General features: G+C 47.4%; 1 protein-coding gene across 1 annotated transcript; it reads right to left on the bottom strand.

Annotated features, from left to right (window-relative positions):
• Window positions 1-5,857: 5,857 nt before the first annotated feature.
• LOC123397848 (glycosyltransferase BC10-like) lies at window positions 5,858-7,982 on the bottom strand. The gene is made up of 2 exons (XM_045092376.1): window positions 7,389-7,982; window positions 5,858-6,597 (listed from the first exon to the last, which is right to left on the bottom strand). The coding sequence occupies exons 1-2, from the start codon at window positions 7,977-7,979 to the stop codon at window positions 5,947-5,949; spliced, it is 1,242 nt and encodes a 413-aa protein (XP_044948311.1). The 5' UTR covers window positions 7,980-7,982; the 3' UTR covers window positions 5,858-5,946.
• Between the last annotated feature and the right edge of the window lie 5,305 nt (window positions 7,983-13,287).

Raw genomic sequence — 13,287 nt, 5'->3', positions numbered from 1 at the left:
TGGCTCCCGGAACATACATATGCTCCATAATGAACAGTAAAATCAAAATAAATAGTAAATATGTCCAAAAATTCTGAATTTTTTTATAGATGTTCATATTAGTGTGATAAGTGTGCTTGCCAAATTTCATGCCATATGAGGTAACGGTGCTTCGTTGGTGAAAAAAACAAAATTAAGTGTAACATTTGGAGGTAAAAGTTGTCGTTCGACTTGTTCATTTTACACAGGCCTGTAAAATTGTATGCGCCATTTGAGTGTGACAACGAACACATTTTTTTTTCATTTGTAAAATACATTTTTTTTGCGCAGAAACAGGGAGATTTTATTAAACTTGAACAGAATTACAATCCTCAGCAACCAGCATAGTGATACATGGAGGTGGTCTACCCAACCAGCATGCAGTACTATCACCACTAAGACCAAAGTTCGCTAAGCAATGTGCAACTCTATTTTGTTCTCGACTAATCTTAAGGAAAGAAACCTCCCTATTTAAAAGTAAACTCTTAATCTCTAACACTAGAACACCATAAGGTGATCTATCGAAATTATCAGTAGCAATCATCTTGAGAGCAATAGCAGAATCAGATTGCAACACCACAGGTAATGAAGCTTGAGTGAATGCCAGTTGAAGCCCTTCCTTCATTGCTTGTAATTCCGCCTCGAGCGAATCGTTACACTGGAACAATTTCCGGTAGGAAGCAAAGATGACATCCCCTTTGTTATCCCGGAGGACCATCCCCGAACCGGTAGCCCCATCATCAGGATTAAATGAGCCGTCTGTAGACAGGGCTACCATATTGGTCCCAGGGGCCGGCCACTTCTGAGCCACAGTGCTCGTGGATGAAGCTTTTGGAGAAGTAAGCTCCATCACAGGAGATTTGCCTTTCACCATATCCTCGACTCTCAGGTTTATGTTCTTGTATGAATTGTAGTAGCTTGCAAGAAATGAACAAGAAATATCAAGCGGGGGTACCGGTTTCCCGTGGAAGACTTCATTCCGTAAGTACCAGGTCCTCCATAGGACCATAACAATTCTGCTTCGAATGGATTCCGGTGCCTCCACCAGTAGATGAAACAACCACTCCTTACCTGTACATGTGATATCCATACGAGGAGGTAATGGCCAGACCGCCTGCATTGAATCCCATAAAATCGCAACGTTTGGACAAACCATAAGAGCATGAAATGATGATTCCTCATCACGATCACATAGAATACATGTAGGCCGAGTGCTCATGTGTTGCCGATGCATCTCTGCCGAGGTTGGAAGAGACCCAGAGATCACCTGCCAAGCAAAGTGGCGCATCTTTGGGGGAGCTTCGATTTTCCAGATCAACTTCCACATAGACCTATCACCCGTAGGAGCAGAAGAAGATGTGCCAGGACTAAGCTGGCTCCAGCATGTGGTCATAGCAAAGTGGTAAGCAGATTTAACTGAAAAATACCATATATATCCCATGGCCAGGCAATAAAACCATCTATTTGGCGCGCAGAAGTGCAGATTTTCAGGATGGAGGCCACATCCGCCGGACAGAAAAATTGCTGCAGAAGCTCGGTCTTCCAATTCCCATGAACATCGAGGAAGTCCTTGACCTTTGTGAGACGACACGTTCGCTTTGGGAGAATAGGAGTGAAGGGAGGGCCGCGTGGGATCCAAGCTTCTCTCCACACCCGAATATGTGCACCATTCCCAACCCTCCATAGCATACCTTTTTTTACTAAGACAAGCCCATGTTCGATTCCCTACCACACCGCCGAAGAGTTAGATGGAAACACCGTGTCCACAAGGTTGCCGTTGGGAAAATATTTCGCCTTGAGAAGTCGAGCACATAGGGAGTCCGGTGTAGTGAGAAGCCGCCAAGCCTGTTTAGCTAAGAGCGCTTGGTTGTAAGCCTGCATAAAATACATTTTGAACATGCAGGATCATATGCTCCCAAGAGCCAAAATGAATATTCGCTACAAAGACTTATATTTAAAAACAGAGGAAGTACCTGCTACACAAGCATAGATCTTTTGCATGCACAGCTCGGTTTTCTCGCCGTCATCTTGGACATGGTATGTGGAAAATTTAGCTAAATTCTGACAGAAGGGAAGCAAATAGAAGATGGAATAGTGAGCCCTAAGTAGGCCTCAGCACATGGATTTGACTCGATCTGATCAACTCCAACATAACGAGCTGGCAAACAAGAGGGAGCTCATAATTGGTGCTCCTTGCGCCAGTTAACAGCATAGATCTTTTGCATGCACATTACTGCTAGAAAAACCAACGATCCTTGATTTGCCTAAAAACAAACAAACCACTGTCCCACAATTTTCACTGCTGACCAGTTGACTGGTAAACCTTGAATTTTCTAAAAACGATATATATATATGCAAATTCAGAAAATATGCACAACAAGCCGGAAACAAAATCACACATTTGAGAAAAAGTTCACTAATATAAAAACGGCTCATGGATTTTGGAAAAATATCAAGGGTTTGGAAAAAAAAATATAAATTTAAAAATAAAATCATCAAATAGTTCATCAGTTTGAAAAAGAGTCATCGATTTTCGTACTTCGCAGATATAAAAAAAAACTAAATTTAAAAATATTTCACAGGTTTGGAAAAATTAATCATGTTTAAAACAAAACCATTCAGAATTCAAGAAAGTTCGTAAAATTTTAAAAGTTCACAAGTTGCCAAAATAATCAGGCATTTGAAAAGAGAAAATAAAAAAAAACAAAAATATAAATAAATAAATAAAACTAAACAGCAACCAGGACAAAAATAAAAAGAAGCAAAAACACCCTAATCCCGAAGCATCCCAAAACCAGTTGGGAACCTCTCGTAAACGTCCGTTCGTATATGGGCCGGCCCAAGATAAACCGTCGAAGGAAACACGGTGGGTGTGCGCCGGTTCGCATCCGCAGTGGGCACCGAATAGGAGTGGCACCGAATAGAGCATTGGACGCACGCTTGGACGGCCCAGTAAAATAGTGCCCGCTCGTTTCCTTCAAAATTTCCTTCTCTTAATCTTTCCAATCATGAATAGCACCTGCTGGTGTCCTTTGTCAACTTTTTTCCTAAATTTATGAATTTTTTTATAAGCGGTGATTTTTTTTTCAAATCCATTAATAGTTTCAAATCAATGATTTGTTTTTCAAAATCAACGAAAAGATTTCATATTTGTATTAGTTTGAGAATCTTTTTTATTTGACTAGCAAAAAGTCCCGTGCGGTTGCAACGGAATTTCAAAAAGTATAAATTGATCGCTTAAAAAAACTATGTATTGATCACTTATTCTTCACGGACCTATTAAACGCGACCACCTAACTCGGGTCCCGTGCCAAATGCTAAGGAGAAGAAGAGGATTGAGTCAAAAGGAAAAAGGAAGCTGCTGGTCGTTGTTCTTTTTACTGAAAGCGTGTGGTGCGGTCGGCTTCATCCACTTTTCCCCATCCCATCTAGACAAACTTGCGCCCTTGCCGGCGATAACAAACTGTAGCCCTAGCCAGCTCCATCCATCCTTCGTCATAGGATTTTTCAGCAAGGGAAAGGGTAAGCTCTTCACTGACACCGTCATCACCTCCCGCCGAGCAAGAGACGGTCTATCTCCTGCATTGGAAGTCATGGCATCTAGCGGAGGAGTGTGTCCAAGCTGAGCGGATTTGGACATAGGCCAACGTTTGACCCGCGTTTTAATGTTTAATTATCGTAATTTAGGCTTTCATAATTTTATGGTTTTAGTCCGTATATAAAAAAATTCGTCGAGGCCTACGTGGATGCATGCATCGATCCAAGTGAAAAAAACGGACATCAGCGTTTGTTCGGCTGACCCAAACAGATAAAAAAATAAACGTTTAAGTCGGGATGTTAGAGTTTTGGTCGAACACTCACACATAATCCAACGATCTTTTTAAAGAAAAACAAACATAATTCAACGGATGAGCACATAAAAAGCTTGTACTTGGTACATCCAACAGCTTCCAATCGATGTACATCTAGCAAGAACGATTGATTAAAAAAAGAAATAGCAATAAGCATTAAGGGACCGGGTGGTTATTAGGAGAGCCGGTTTTGGGCCGTGGCTTCTAGGATGGGGTAAATCCCCACCGAGCCCAGCTACTTATCCACAAAATTGTCATTCCTTCGCCTCCATCTTCTTCCTTCTGCTACAGAAGAGAGCAGCGCTCCGCCCCTGAGTTCCCCATCCTGCTCGAGGGCGCTGTCGCTACCCCCATACCCCGGGCATGGCGGGCCGGCCTGCTCAAGGCCGCCGCCGTCACTCCACCATCGTTTCATTTTTTCTTTTGTTTCTTGAGATTTAATTGGCTTCGTCTCTCCTCCCGCTCGAGGCTGCCATCGCAGCTCCATCACCGACGCCTGTCTCTCCTCTTAGAGGAGACCCCTTTTCGATCTCGTGGTAGGGAGGCGGGCCAACTTCCTATTCGGCGCGATAGCTTCGATGTGAGGTGGCCCCGAGGCTGCATCGAGCTCTCGCCGGCGGCTCTTCCTCGGCTGCTTGGGCGGGGTGGCAGCCCCACATCACATTGTCATGTCCGTCCTGGGCCAGGAGGACGCCGGGGCCGACGAGATGCGCGAGCGGTCGGTGTGCAGCCCCCCTCCTCTCCAATCGCGTGTACGCCGAGCGAAGCACCAATGGCAATGACCGCGGTGTCCTGTCCGGCCTTGGCTAGGACGAGTGGATGACACCGTGACTGTTGTGGGGTGGAGGCGGCCAGTGTGAACCCCCTCCGCCGCCTCCTCTCCAATCTTTGGGTCCATCGAGCGAAGTGCCGGTGGCAACGGTGTCTGTCGTGTTGGCTGTGCTCCCCTGGCCGATGCCCTCTCTTCCTCTGCATTCTTGTTCTGCGGATCTAGGTTGCTTTTCGCGGATGTTGATTCAAGCGCCGTCACCCATCTGATGCATCTGCCGTCCTGCGGCCGCCGTTATGCAGGCCAGCTCGCGTCCTCCATCCTCCCGCGCCGCCGAACCGTAGCCGTCTCTAGAGAGGAGAGGAGGGGGATGAACACGGTCTGGATCTGGATTGGATATGGGGTTTTTCTGTAAAAAAGGAAACGTTATCTTAGTAAAAACAGGACTGTCGGTTAATTATCATAGAATAGGAGGGTTTTTATGCAAAACTGGTGCGGTGGGTTTTTCGACAGAAGCGATAGCCCCTTTATTATTATTAGGTAAAGATGAACATTTTTCTCATGGGTGAACTTTCTCATGGGTGAACACATTCTGAATTTGTCAACTCTTTTTCAAATTTATATATTTTTTAAAAGTTTCATGAAGTTTTGTTGTTGTAAAAGTTAACAGTCAACAACCTGGTCGGTAGTTTATGGTCGCGGCCAACAGTTAAATAGCAACCTGGGATAGAGGGACCCGACCGAGCGAGGAGAAGAAACCTGCGATCGAGCACTCGTGCTTAATGGACCGGCCCAATCAATGTTCCGTGTGGGTGTCCGGTCAATGGATTGGCCCTAAAAGCGCCGATTAGGACCTCCCCTGCTTTAGCTATAAGAAAAATGGCCTGCCCTGCTCATATCCCAAACTACAACATTTACTTCTATACTTCCTAGGTTTCTAAATATAAATATTTTTAGAGGTTTCACCAGGAAACTATATATATATATGAATATATATAGACATACTTTAGAATGTAGATTTACTTATTTTACTTTGTATATAGTTCCCACATAAAATCTCTAGAAAGACTTATATTTATTAACGGATGGAGTATATAGGACAATAAGGAAAATATGTGCTCTATGGTATTGGTTCCAAAAAGGAAACTCTAAGTTATCAGAAATATGAATGGTTAAGAAAAAACTACCCACTCAACCATTCATCCTTTTGCTCTTGTGACACATGAAAAAAAAATGTATTCCTCTATTCCCCTTCTGTGAGTATGAGCTATACATAAACAACAAAAACCAGTTAAGTAAAAGGCGTAGCTAGTACCCAAGGATCTTGGAGGAAAGGCTGAGCAGTTGTGGCAGCGCAGCGGGGGCGAACTTCCTTGCAAAGAGGAAGCACACCTCGATTGGCTGCCCGTTGTACATGCACCTCTCAGGACTCCCCTTCTTCCCCACCAGCCTCCCCAGGAAGTCCTCTGTCACATCGGGGGCGCCAAACGTGGCCGGGTGCGCGCCGCCACGGGACCAATCGACCAATGTGATGGTCCGATTGGCGATCTGCTCTGGCGCCACAATGGACAGCACGGTGGGGAGGTAGTGCTCGTCCACATAGCACGGCGCCCGGCACTCGTTCCGAAACCGCGGGTAGTACCGGTCGTCGGCGATCACGAACACGGCTAGGTGCCGGTCCATCTCGAACCACTGTGCGCCCTTGCGCCACTGGGCGAGAGTCACGTCCGGGGCCAACCCAACACGGTACCGACCTCGGCCGTGCTGGCTCGGCTCATCGAAGGCGCCGACGAAGCTGTCTCGGGACCGGGTCAAGTAGGCATGAACCACCGGGAGCGGGTAGAGCGGGATGCAGGATTCGGAGACGAGGACGAAGCGCTCATTGTTGAAGTCGAGCAGCGCGTTCGCGAGCAGCCGCCGCTCCGCGTCCACCACGTTCGCATCGCCCCACCGTGTCGCCTGCAACATATACGGAAAAGCAAACTTCATTTCAATTCATTAATTTGCAAGATGTAAATGACTTGGCAACATGTAGAACTACGCATTTTTGTCTTTCGAAGTACATTGTAGAAAGTCAACTGAGATGGTTACAAACTGAAGTGCAGGTAAGAACTCTAACTAGTTAATACTCCCTCCGATCTTTGAAAGGAAGGTTGTAATTTTTGTCTCTAGCAAGGTGATGTAAAGTTTGACCAAGTTTATAGAAAAAACAAATTATCAACAGCTACAATACTAAATATCAAAACATACTTTATTGCATATTCGGTGATATTTCATTTTGCGCTGCACTTGTTGATGTTTTTTTTTCTTCTATATAAATTTGCTTGCATTGTTTGATTTGAGATAAAATTTGTAAGACTTGTTTTTTCACACACAGAGACAGAGTGGATATTTTGCATTTATGGTACTCCCTCAGCCCCATAATTTAAGATTGTTTTTTATACTACACCAGTGTCAAAATCATTTTTATATTCTAAAACGGAGGAAATAATTGAGAATCCACACGTACTATAGCAAGTGATGAGGATGTTTTTCATGAGCATAGAGGATTCTTGGCCATGGCATCTTTGATTGATTATTAAGAGTAGACTTTTACTATTGCTCCATGATGCCATCACTTTCAACGTCTCTTTCTCCTCTCGTGATCGTGTCACACTTGTCTATGTGTTGTCGTTGAAACCAGAGACGGTTAGAGAGGCCACTCCAGGACCTTCGAAACGACCGACGTTCGTCGAAAGGTGGATGCGTACCTTGCTGGGCACCTGCCGGCGGTGGAACGGCGACGACGGCGGGAATTCGAGGCGGTACCCCGGCGTGGTGTGCACGTAGACGGAGAAGAGCCGCTCCCTGCCTCCTTCCGCGCCGGTGCCGTTGAAGAAGCGCTCCCACAGCGGCGCCAGCGGCAGCGGGCCGCGGGTGAGGAACATGAAGGCCACCTTGGGCGTCCCGTGCCGGTGCGGTCGGCGGTGCTGCGCGCGGGGCTCGAACGACGCCGCCCACAGCAGCTCCTCCTCGCTCATGTTGTGCCACGCGCTGCTCGCCGGTGGCCGCGCCCACCACCGCTCCGCCGCCCCGCCTTCCTGTCCCTCCTCCCCGCGCTGCTTGTGGCACGCCGGCGCTGGGCGCAGCGCGTCCGGCACGGCCAGCCTCGGGAGGCGGTAGTAGGAGGAGGCCCCGCCGAGGAACATGAGCAGGGCCGCGGCGAGGAAGCCCGTGGCGAGCACCGCCGAGAGGAGCACCGGCCTGAGGAGGCTGAAGCTCCTCGGCGCCGCCCTCGCCGGCGTCGCGTGCACGTCCTTGCCGTCCACCACCACCGCCGCCGCTCCTCCTCCTGCCTGCATGGCCCTGAGCTGAAGAAAAGCAGAGAGATTCTTGAGACCAAACAGTCGGTGGAAACATCTACGTAAAATTTATTGAATTCGGAATCAACTGGGGAAGCAGCGGTTACTAGTAGTGCCGATGAATCAGATCAGATGGAATCAAATCAAATCAGATCGCTGTGGCGAGGAAACATAAACCAGCGGCAGTTTCTGATTGCTGTGTCGACGGCGAGATTTCTTTCAGAGGGAAAATGTGCCCTTTTGTAACGGGGCAAGAGGATTTGATGCCTTCCTTCCTTCCTTGGCATGCAGGAAACCAAACGAAACGCATAAAAAACTTCAATTCGCTGCGGTCTTTGGCGCCAACGACCATCCAAGAGCGTCAAATCGACTATATACGGATGTATATAGACATACTTTAGTATATAGATTCACTCATTTTGCTCCGTATGTAGACCACTAGTGAAATCTCTTAAAAGACTTATATTTAGGAACGGAGGGAGTATATCGTAAAGATTAAAATAGAAACCGCGTAGAAACCGACTCGACAAAACCAAATAGAAAACAGAACGCTAGACTTTACACAAAGGAACAACAACCAACAAAGAAAATACAATAAGACCGGAGAATCCTCTCAGCTTGACACCAACACGCGTCGCCTGCCAAATCGGGATGTTTAGTCATCGTGGAGGACCGATGTATCTAGCAAAATCGGGAGTGTCGCCTCCTTGTTGCTAGGAGGGACGAGGCCACCATGGCGACGTGGCGCGAGCGCTTCCCGGAGGATGTCGTCGTCGAGAATGACTTTTGGTTGCATAGAAGGACATATGTTGGAACGCTATTTCAACGCTTAACTTTTTTTTTGCGTGTCACACTACCGTGCCTTTGTTGGAGATGCTATAACATGTGTTTAGGTAGAAAAGAAGACGCTGGTTAGTAGTGGGGAAATAATATTCCCTGTATCAAAATAAAAGTTAGCACATGCTAGTAGCGGTCTATGATTGCAACAAAGACTGAGGGCCCGTGATGCTTCCGTTTATCTTCCTTGGGCTTGCATTAGCAAGTGTCGCCGTCGCTGCGGGTGGGACCCACGTGCAGGGTGACATGTCGGCCGAAAGAGATCACGTGTGTTTTTGTATGTGCAATATACTGGTGGACAGCAAGTGCAATAAGATTTATCCATTCCTTTTCCAATGCCATGTAAAATGGATATGCATGCTCTAGAGCAGCAAAAATGTACGTATATATATATACGTACTAGACGATGGCAAAGTCATACATACGTACGTACGTACGTGGCAGGCAAGATGTGACGAGACGACGTATCGACGTACGTTCTGCAGTGCTTGGTTGACCGGCCGGCTGGCTCATGCCCTGTATACGGCGGTGCGCGTCCAGCGTCCTGCTGGTATTTGTACTCCGCATATATATAGACGTTCTTGGACTGCTACACCGCTGGCCAACGGAGACCCAACAGAAGATGAACTACATTCCTTTTTCTTTTTTCCTTTTTAACAATATATAGTATATTGCAGTAACAAAAATGCTACGCCTACGTACAGGCTCTACGTGTTGTTACGTAATCTTTCTTTATAAAACTTTTCTGCCCCCGATTTCAATTGGGGTGGGCCCCAGTCACTAATCATTATCCAATAAATTACCTCCACCTCATTCTTTACGTAAAATCCTTACGTAAGTTTACGTGGGTCTAGCATTGCTCTTGCAGTAAATAACTGAAGTTTTTGTTAACGTAAGAAATATTGCAGCTTCACTTTTCTTCCATGGCAAGTTTTTCCTTTTTAACTGCACTGCAAGTTTTTTGAAACCCTTCGAAACGTGCATCCACAAAAGGAAGAACCTTTAAAAAAAATTAGGCATCCTCGTCAAGGTTTATTCAATCATAGCAATGTTTACAGGGATGAATAGTATATCATCGGTCTGGCCTAATCAAGCATGACGGCCAAACCCAAGCACAAGAGCGTGTTTAGCGAGTTTGTGAGCCTTGAAATTTAAGATACATTATTCATGGACTATATTACAAGAACTAAAATGTGTGGAATGTTCTATGATCATATTACGCTCGAGGAACAATGTTTTACTCCATCCACTATTGTCTTCCAGTGTGACGCAAGCGTGAATCTTCTTCTCATAAAGGTCTTCTGTCTAAAACAATAGCCTCTCTAACTCTTAAAGCTTCAAGTGTTTCTGGGTCCCACATATTTCTGAAACTGATGTAGGATGCACGAAGAAAAATCCCAGCTGAATTTCGTCACACCACGCCTTTTTTTTAGGGGTAAGAAACTGCTTTATTGATCACTATTATGGATTACAGGGATAATAGTAGTATCAAAGGGTTGGAGTAGCCACACATGGCGTCCCTCCCCTGAATGCAGAGAATGTTTAGCTAAATGATGAGCTTCTATGTTGGATGATCGTCCTTCATGGACAAAAGATATGTTTTAAAAGTCATTCTTTCCTTCCATGAACATTATCTTCCGGTGCTACTTTGGGTGTGTTTGGTAGCCTGCACGGAGGGTGCATAAGGCCAAATGTTCCCTCTTCAACCCACTTTTAGGTGTTTGGCAGGGTGTATGGGCTCTTCCGAGCATAGCTCCATCGATGCAAAAAAGGCCAAGAGCTATGCTGAAGGGAGCTCGCCCATACAGCCGAGCTGGGCTCAGCTACGCTGGGTTCGCCCCCGAAACTTCCCCCCGACCCTCGTTCCCTCGCTCGTCCTCCTCCTCCTGACCTAGCCCCCTCCTCCTCCTCCTCCCGACCTAGCCGCCAGAAGGGCGCGCCACCGGCCCCTCCCCGCCGTCCCGCCGTCCCGTCGGCCCCTCCCCGCCGTCCCGCCGGCCCGTCATCGCCTCCCCAGCACAGGTAGCCACCCTCCTCTTCCCCCTCCCCTCCGCCATCCATCCCTACCCCTCCCCCTCCGCCAGGCTGAGGCCGCCGGCTTGCCGGCCCGCTGGCGCCTCCACCCCTCCCGTCGTTTGATGCAGCCTACCAAACACAATCTCAGTTTAACAAGCGTCAATACATACACTGCTATCAAACAACTGCAGTTGCATGTACTGAGCATGTTTATACTTAACATGTCTCAAATGGGAACAACTAGGGAACTGCTTCCAAACACACCCTTACTGGGCCGACTAGCTTGCGTGCGGCGGGCGTGTATTATAGTTTGGGCCTTTCCGGCTCGAATCTTCCTAGCCCGGCCCGTTGTGTTGCGTTGCGTTGGTTCGTTGTCTGGAGTGAAATCCGTGCGTGTGGCGAGACGTGAGGGCGACTCCTCCCTGTAAAAAATGCTAGACCTAGGTAATTCACCTTCTCGTTTCTTCTCAGAAAATGAGGTGGACCGCAACCGACAACTTAACTCACTTCTCTCTTCTTTTCCTTATATTAGCCAGAAAGATGCTTGGTTTGCCGAATTGGTTGACTTCAAAAAGGAAAGCATGTTTGATTTGATACATTTAGAAAAGACATGACCGGCAATAGTAACCATAAAGTGATATCACTAGATGGGAAACATTTTCCTTCGACGCGCCGGCAGAATTGACGCGCCGATAGAATTGACGCGTCGGTCCCTCGCTCTCTCGCGTGGGTCATGTAACATTTTTCGCGCGCGCTTCGCTGGTCAATGCATGCAACTTTTATTTCGTGTAAATTTGCTGCAACTAGTGTTTAAATTTGCTACTAGCGTTTTCCATTTGTTACATCTGTCTACAAAAAAATGCATTTACGTTTGGTTGCAACTTAACTTTGCTGTTTTTGGATACAACCGGTGTTTTTTGACTTTTGCTACAACCGTGTTAATTTTTGCTACAACTGGCATCATTTTGTGCTGCAACCGTTCATTAAAAAAGTTGTATATACGTTCACGTAGATATTTGCTACAACCGGTGTTTTGACTTTTGCTACCACGCATCATCAGCTTCGTTTTTTTGCTATGATCACGTAGATGTTTTTTTTGCTATAATTTTTTTGTTGCAACCGTTGACAAAATTGTTGCATCATGGACGAAAATTGTTGCATCGAGGAAAAATTGCTGTATGAAGATCTAACGGCGCGACCCGCGTAAGGCTGATAGATCCGACGGCCTGCGCGCGGCCGGCCTACGCGCCGGCGCAGAGCATTTCCCTAAGTAGATTGTACAGACGGGGACATATATAGACAGTGATATGTATCCGGTGGGGGTGCCGTGGGTGCCCTTGCATCCGCTCAATGTTGTAAAAATAATTTATTGTCACACATTAAATGCATTTCTAATTAATGAAGCATTAAATGTCACGCGCCTTAACCCTATTAGTACTTCTAATTAATCAAATACTATAAACTTAACCTCAAATATTCATCAATTTATTGCTATTTTCAGATTATTTGTCGAGATTATGCTGATGTTTTGGGTAAACTTTGAACTGTGGTATTCCAATCCTTGGGTTATAGGTTCACCACTATATATAGATCCAACAAGGGAGCGGGCGTTTCACTCTTGGGGGCAACCAAGTAAGAGTAACTTTAGCAGACCCCGCATCCGTCAGGCCCCCAAAACGTTTTTGCGGGCCGGCGCGCATGACCGCGGATGCAGACCCCGCATAGCGGACCCGTAAAAAAGCATATTTACGGAATATGCTTTTTTACGGGTCGGCTTTGCGGGGTCTGATCTGGCGCAGCTCCTCCTGGCCCGGAAAACCTAAACCGGCAACGTTGAGCCACAGAGCCGCTGCACGAGCGCCGAGCCCGGTGGACGGTCGGATGAATCCATGCCCGCCAATCGTCGGCGGCGCCGGAAGGACGAACCTGTCCCTGCATGCGGTGATGCGTCCTTGCCGGGGCTGCGGGAGATGCTCTCCGACCAGTCCATCGCTTGACACAACCATCGGTGGCCGACAAAAGCCAAATCCGACGGCCCCGCGATGAAGGTCCGCAGATCGCAAATCCGGCGACCCGCCGACGCAGGGGGGAGGGGAGGCCTCGTGCGTGTGGCGGCCTTTCGACGAGCTCCTGCCGGCTGCTTTCGCCGGAATCTTGGGCGGCGGGGTGGCGGCGGCGCGAGGGGGGAGAGGGGAGGTGGTTGGTGGGGGAAAGCGCGGGCTGAAATGCCCCCCCCCCCCCACAAACCGCTTCCGCTTATATGGAGGGCACCGCAGTGGCGAGGGGAAAACCCCCGGATATGCGGGTTCGCGGGTTGGGGCCGAGATTTTGCCACGTCCTCCAAATTTTTTTACGAACCGGAGCGGAATGCGGGGTCTGATCTGTCAGGTTTTTCCGCCCGACCCATATTTTAAAGGTTATTTTCGGGGTCAAAACGGGATGAGGGATAAGTGTC

Source organism: Hordeum vulgare, chromosome 5H (assembly GCF_904849725.1).
Source record: "Hordeum vulgare subsp. vulgare chromosome 5H, MorexV3_pseudomolecules_assembly, whole genome shotgun sequence".
Classification (NCBI taxonomy): Eukaryota; Viridiplantae; Streptophyta; class Magnoliopsida; order Poales; family Poaceae; genus Hordeum; species Hordeum vulgare.
This window is presented reverse-complemented; position numbering and strand designations above follow the sequence as displayed.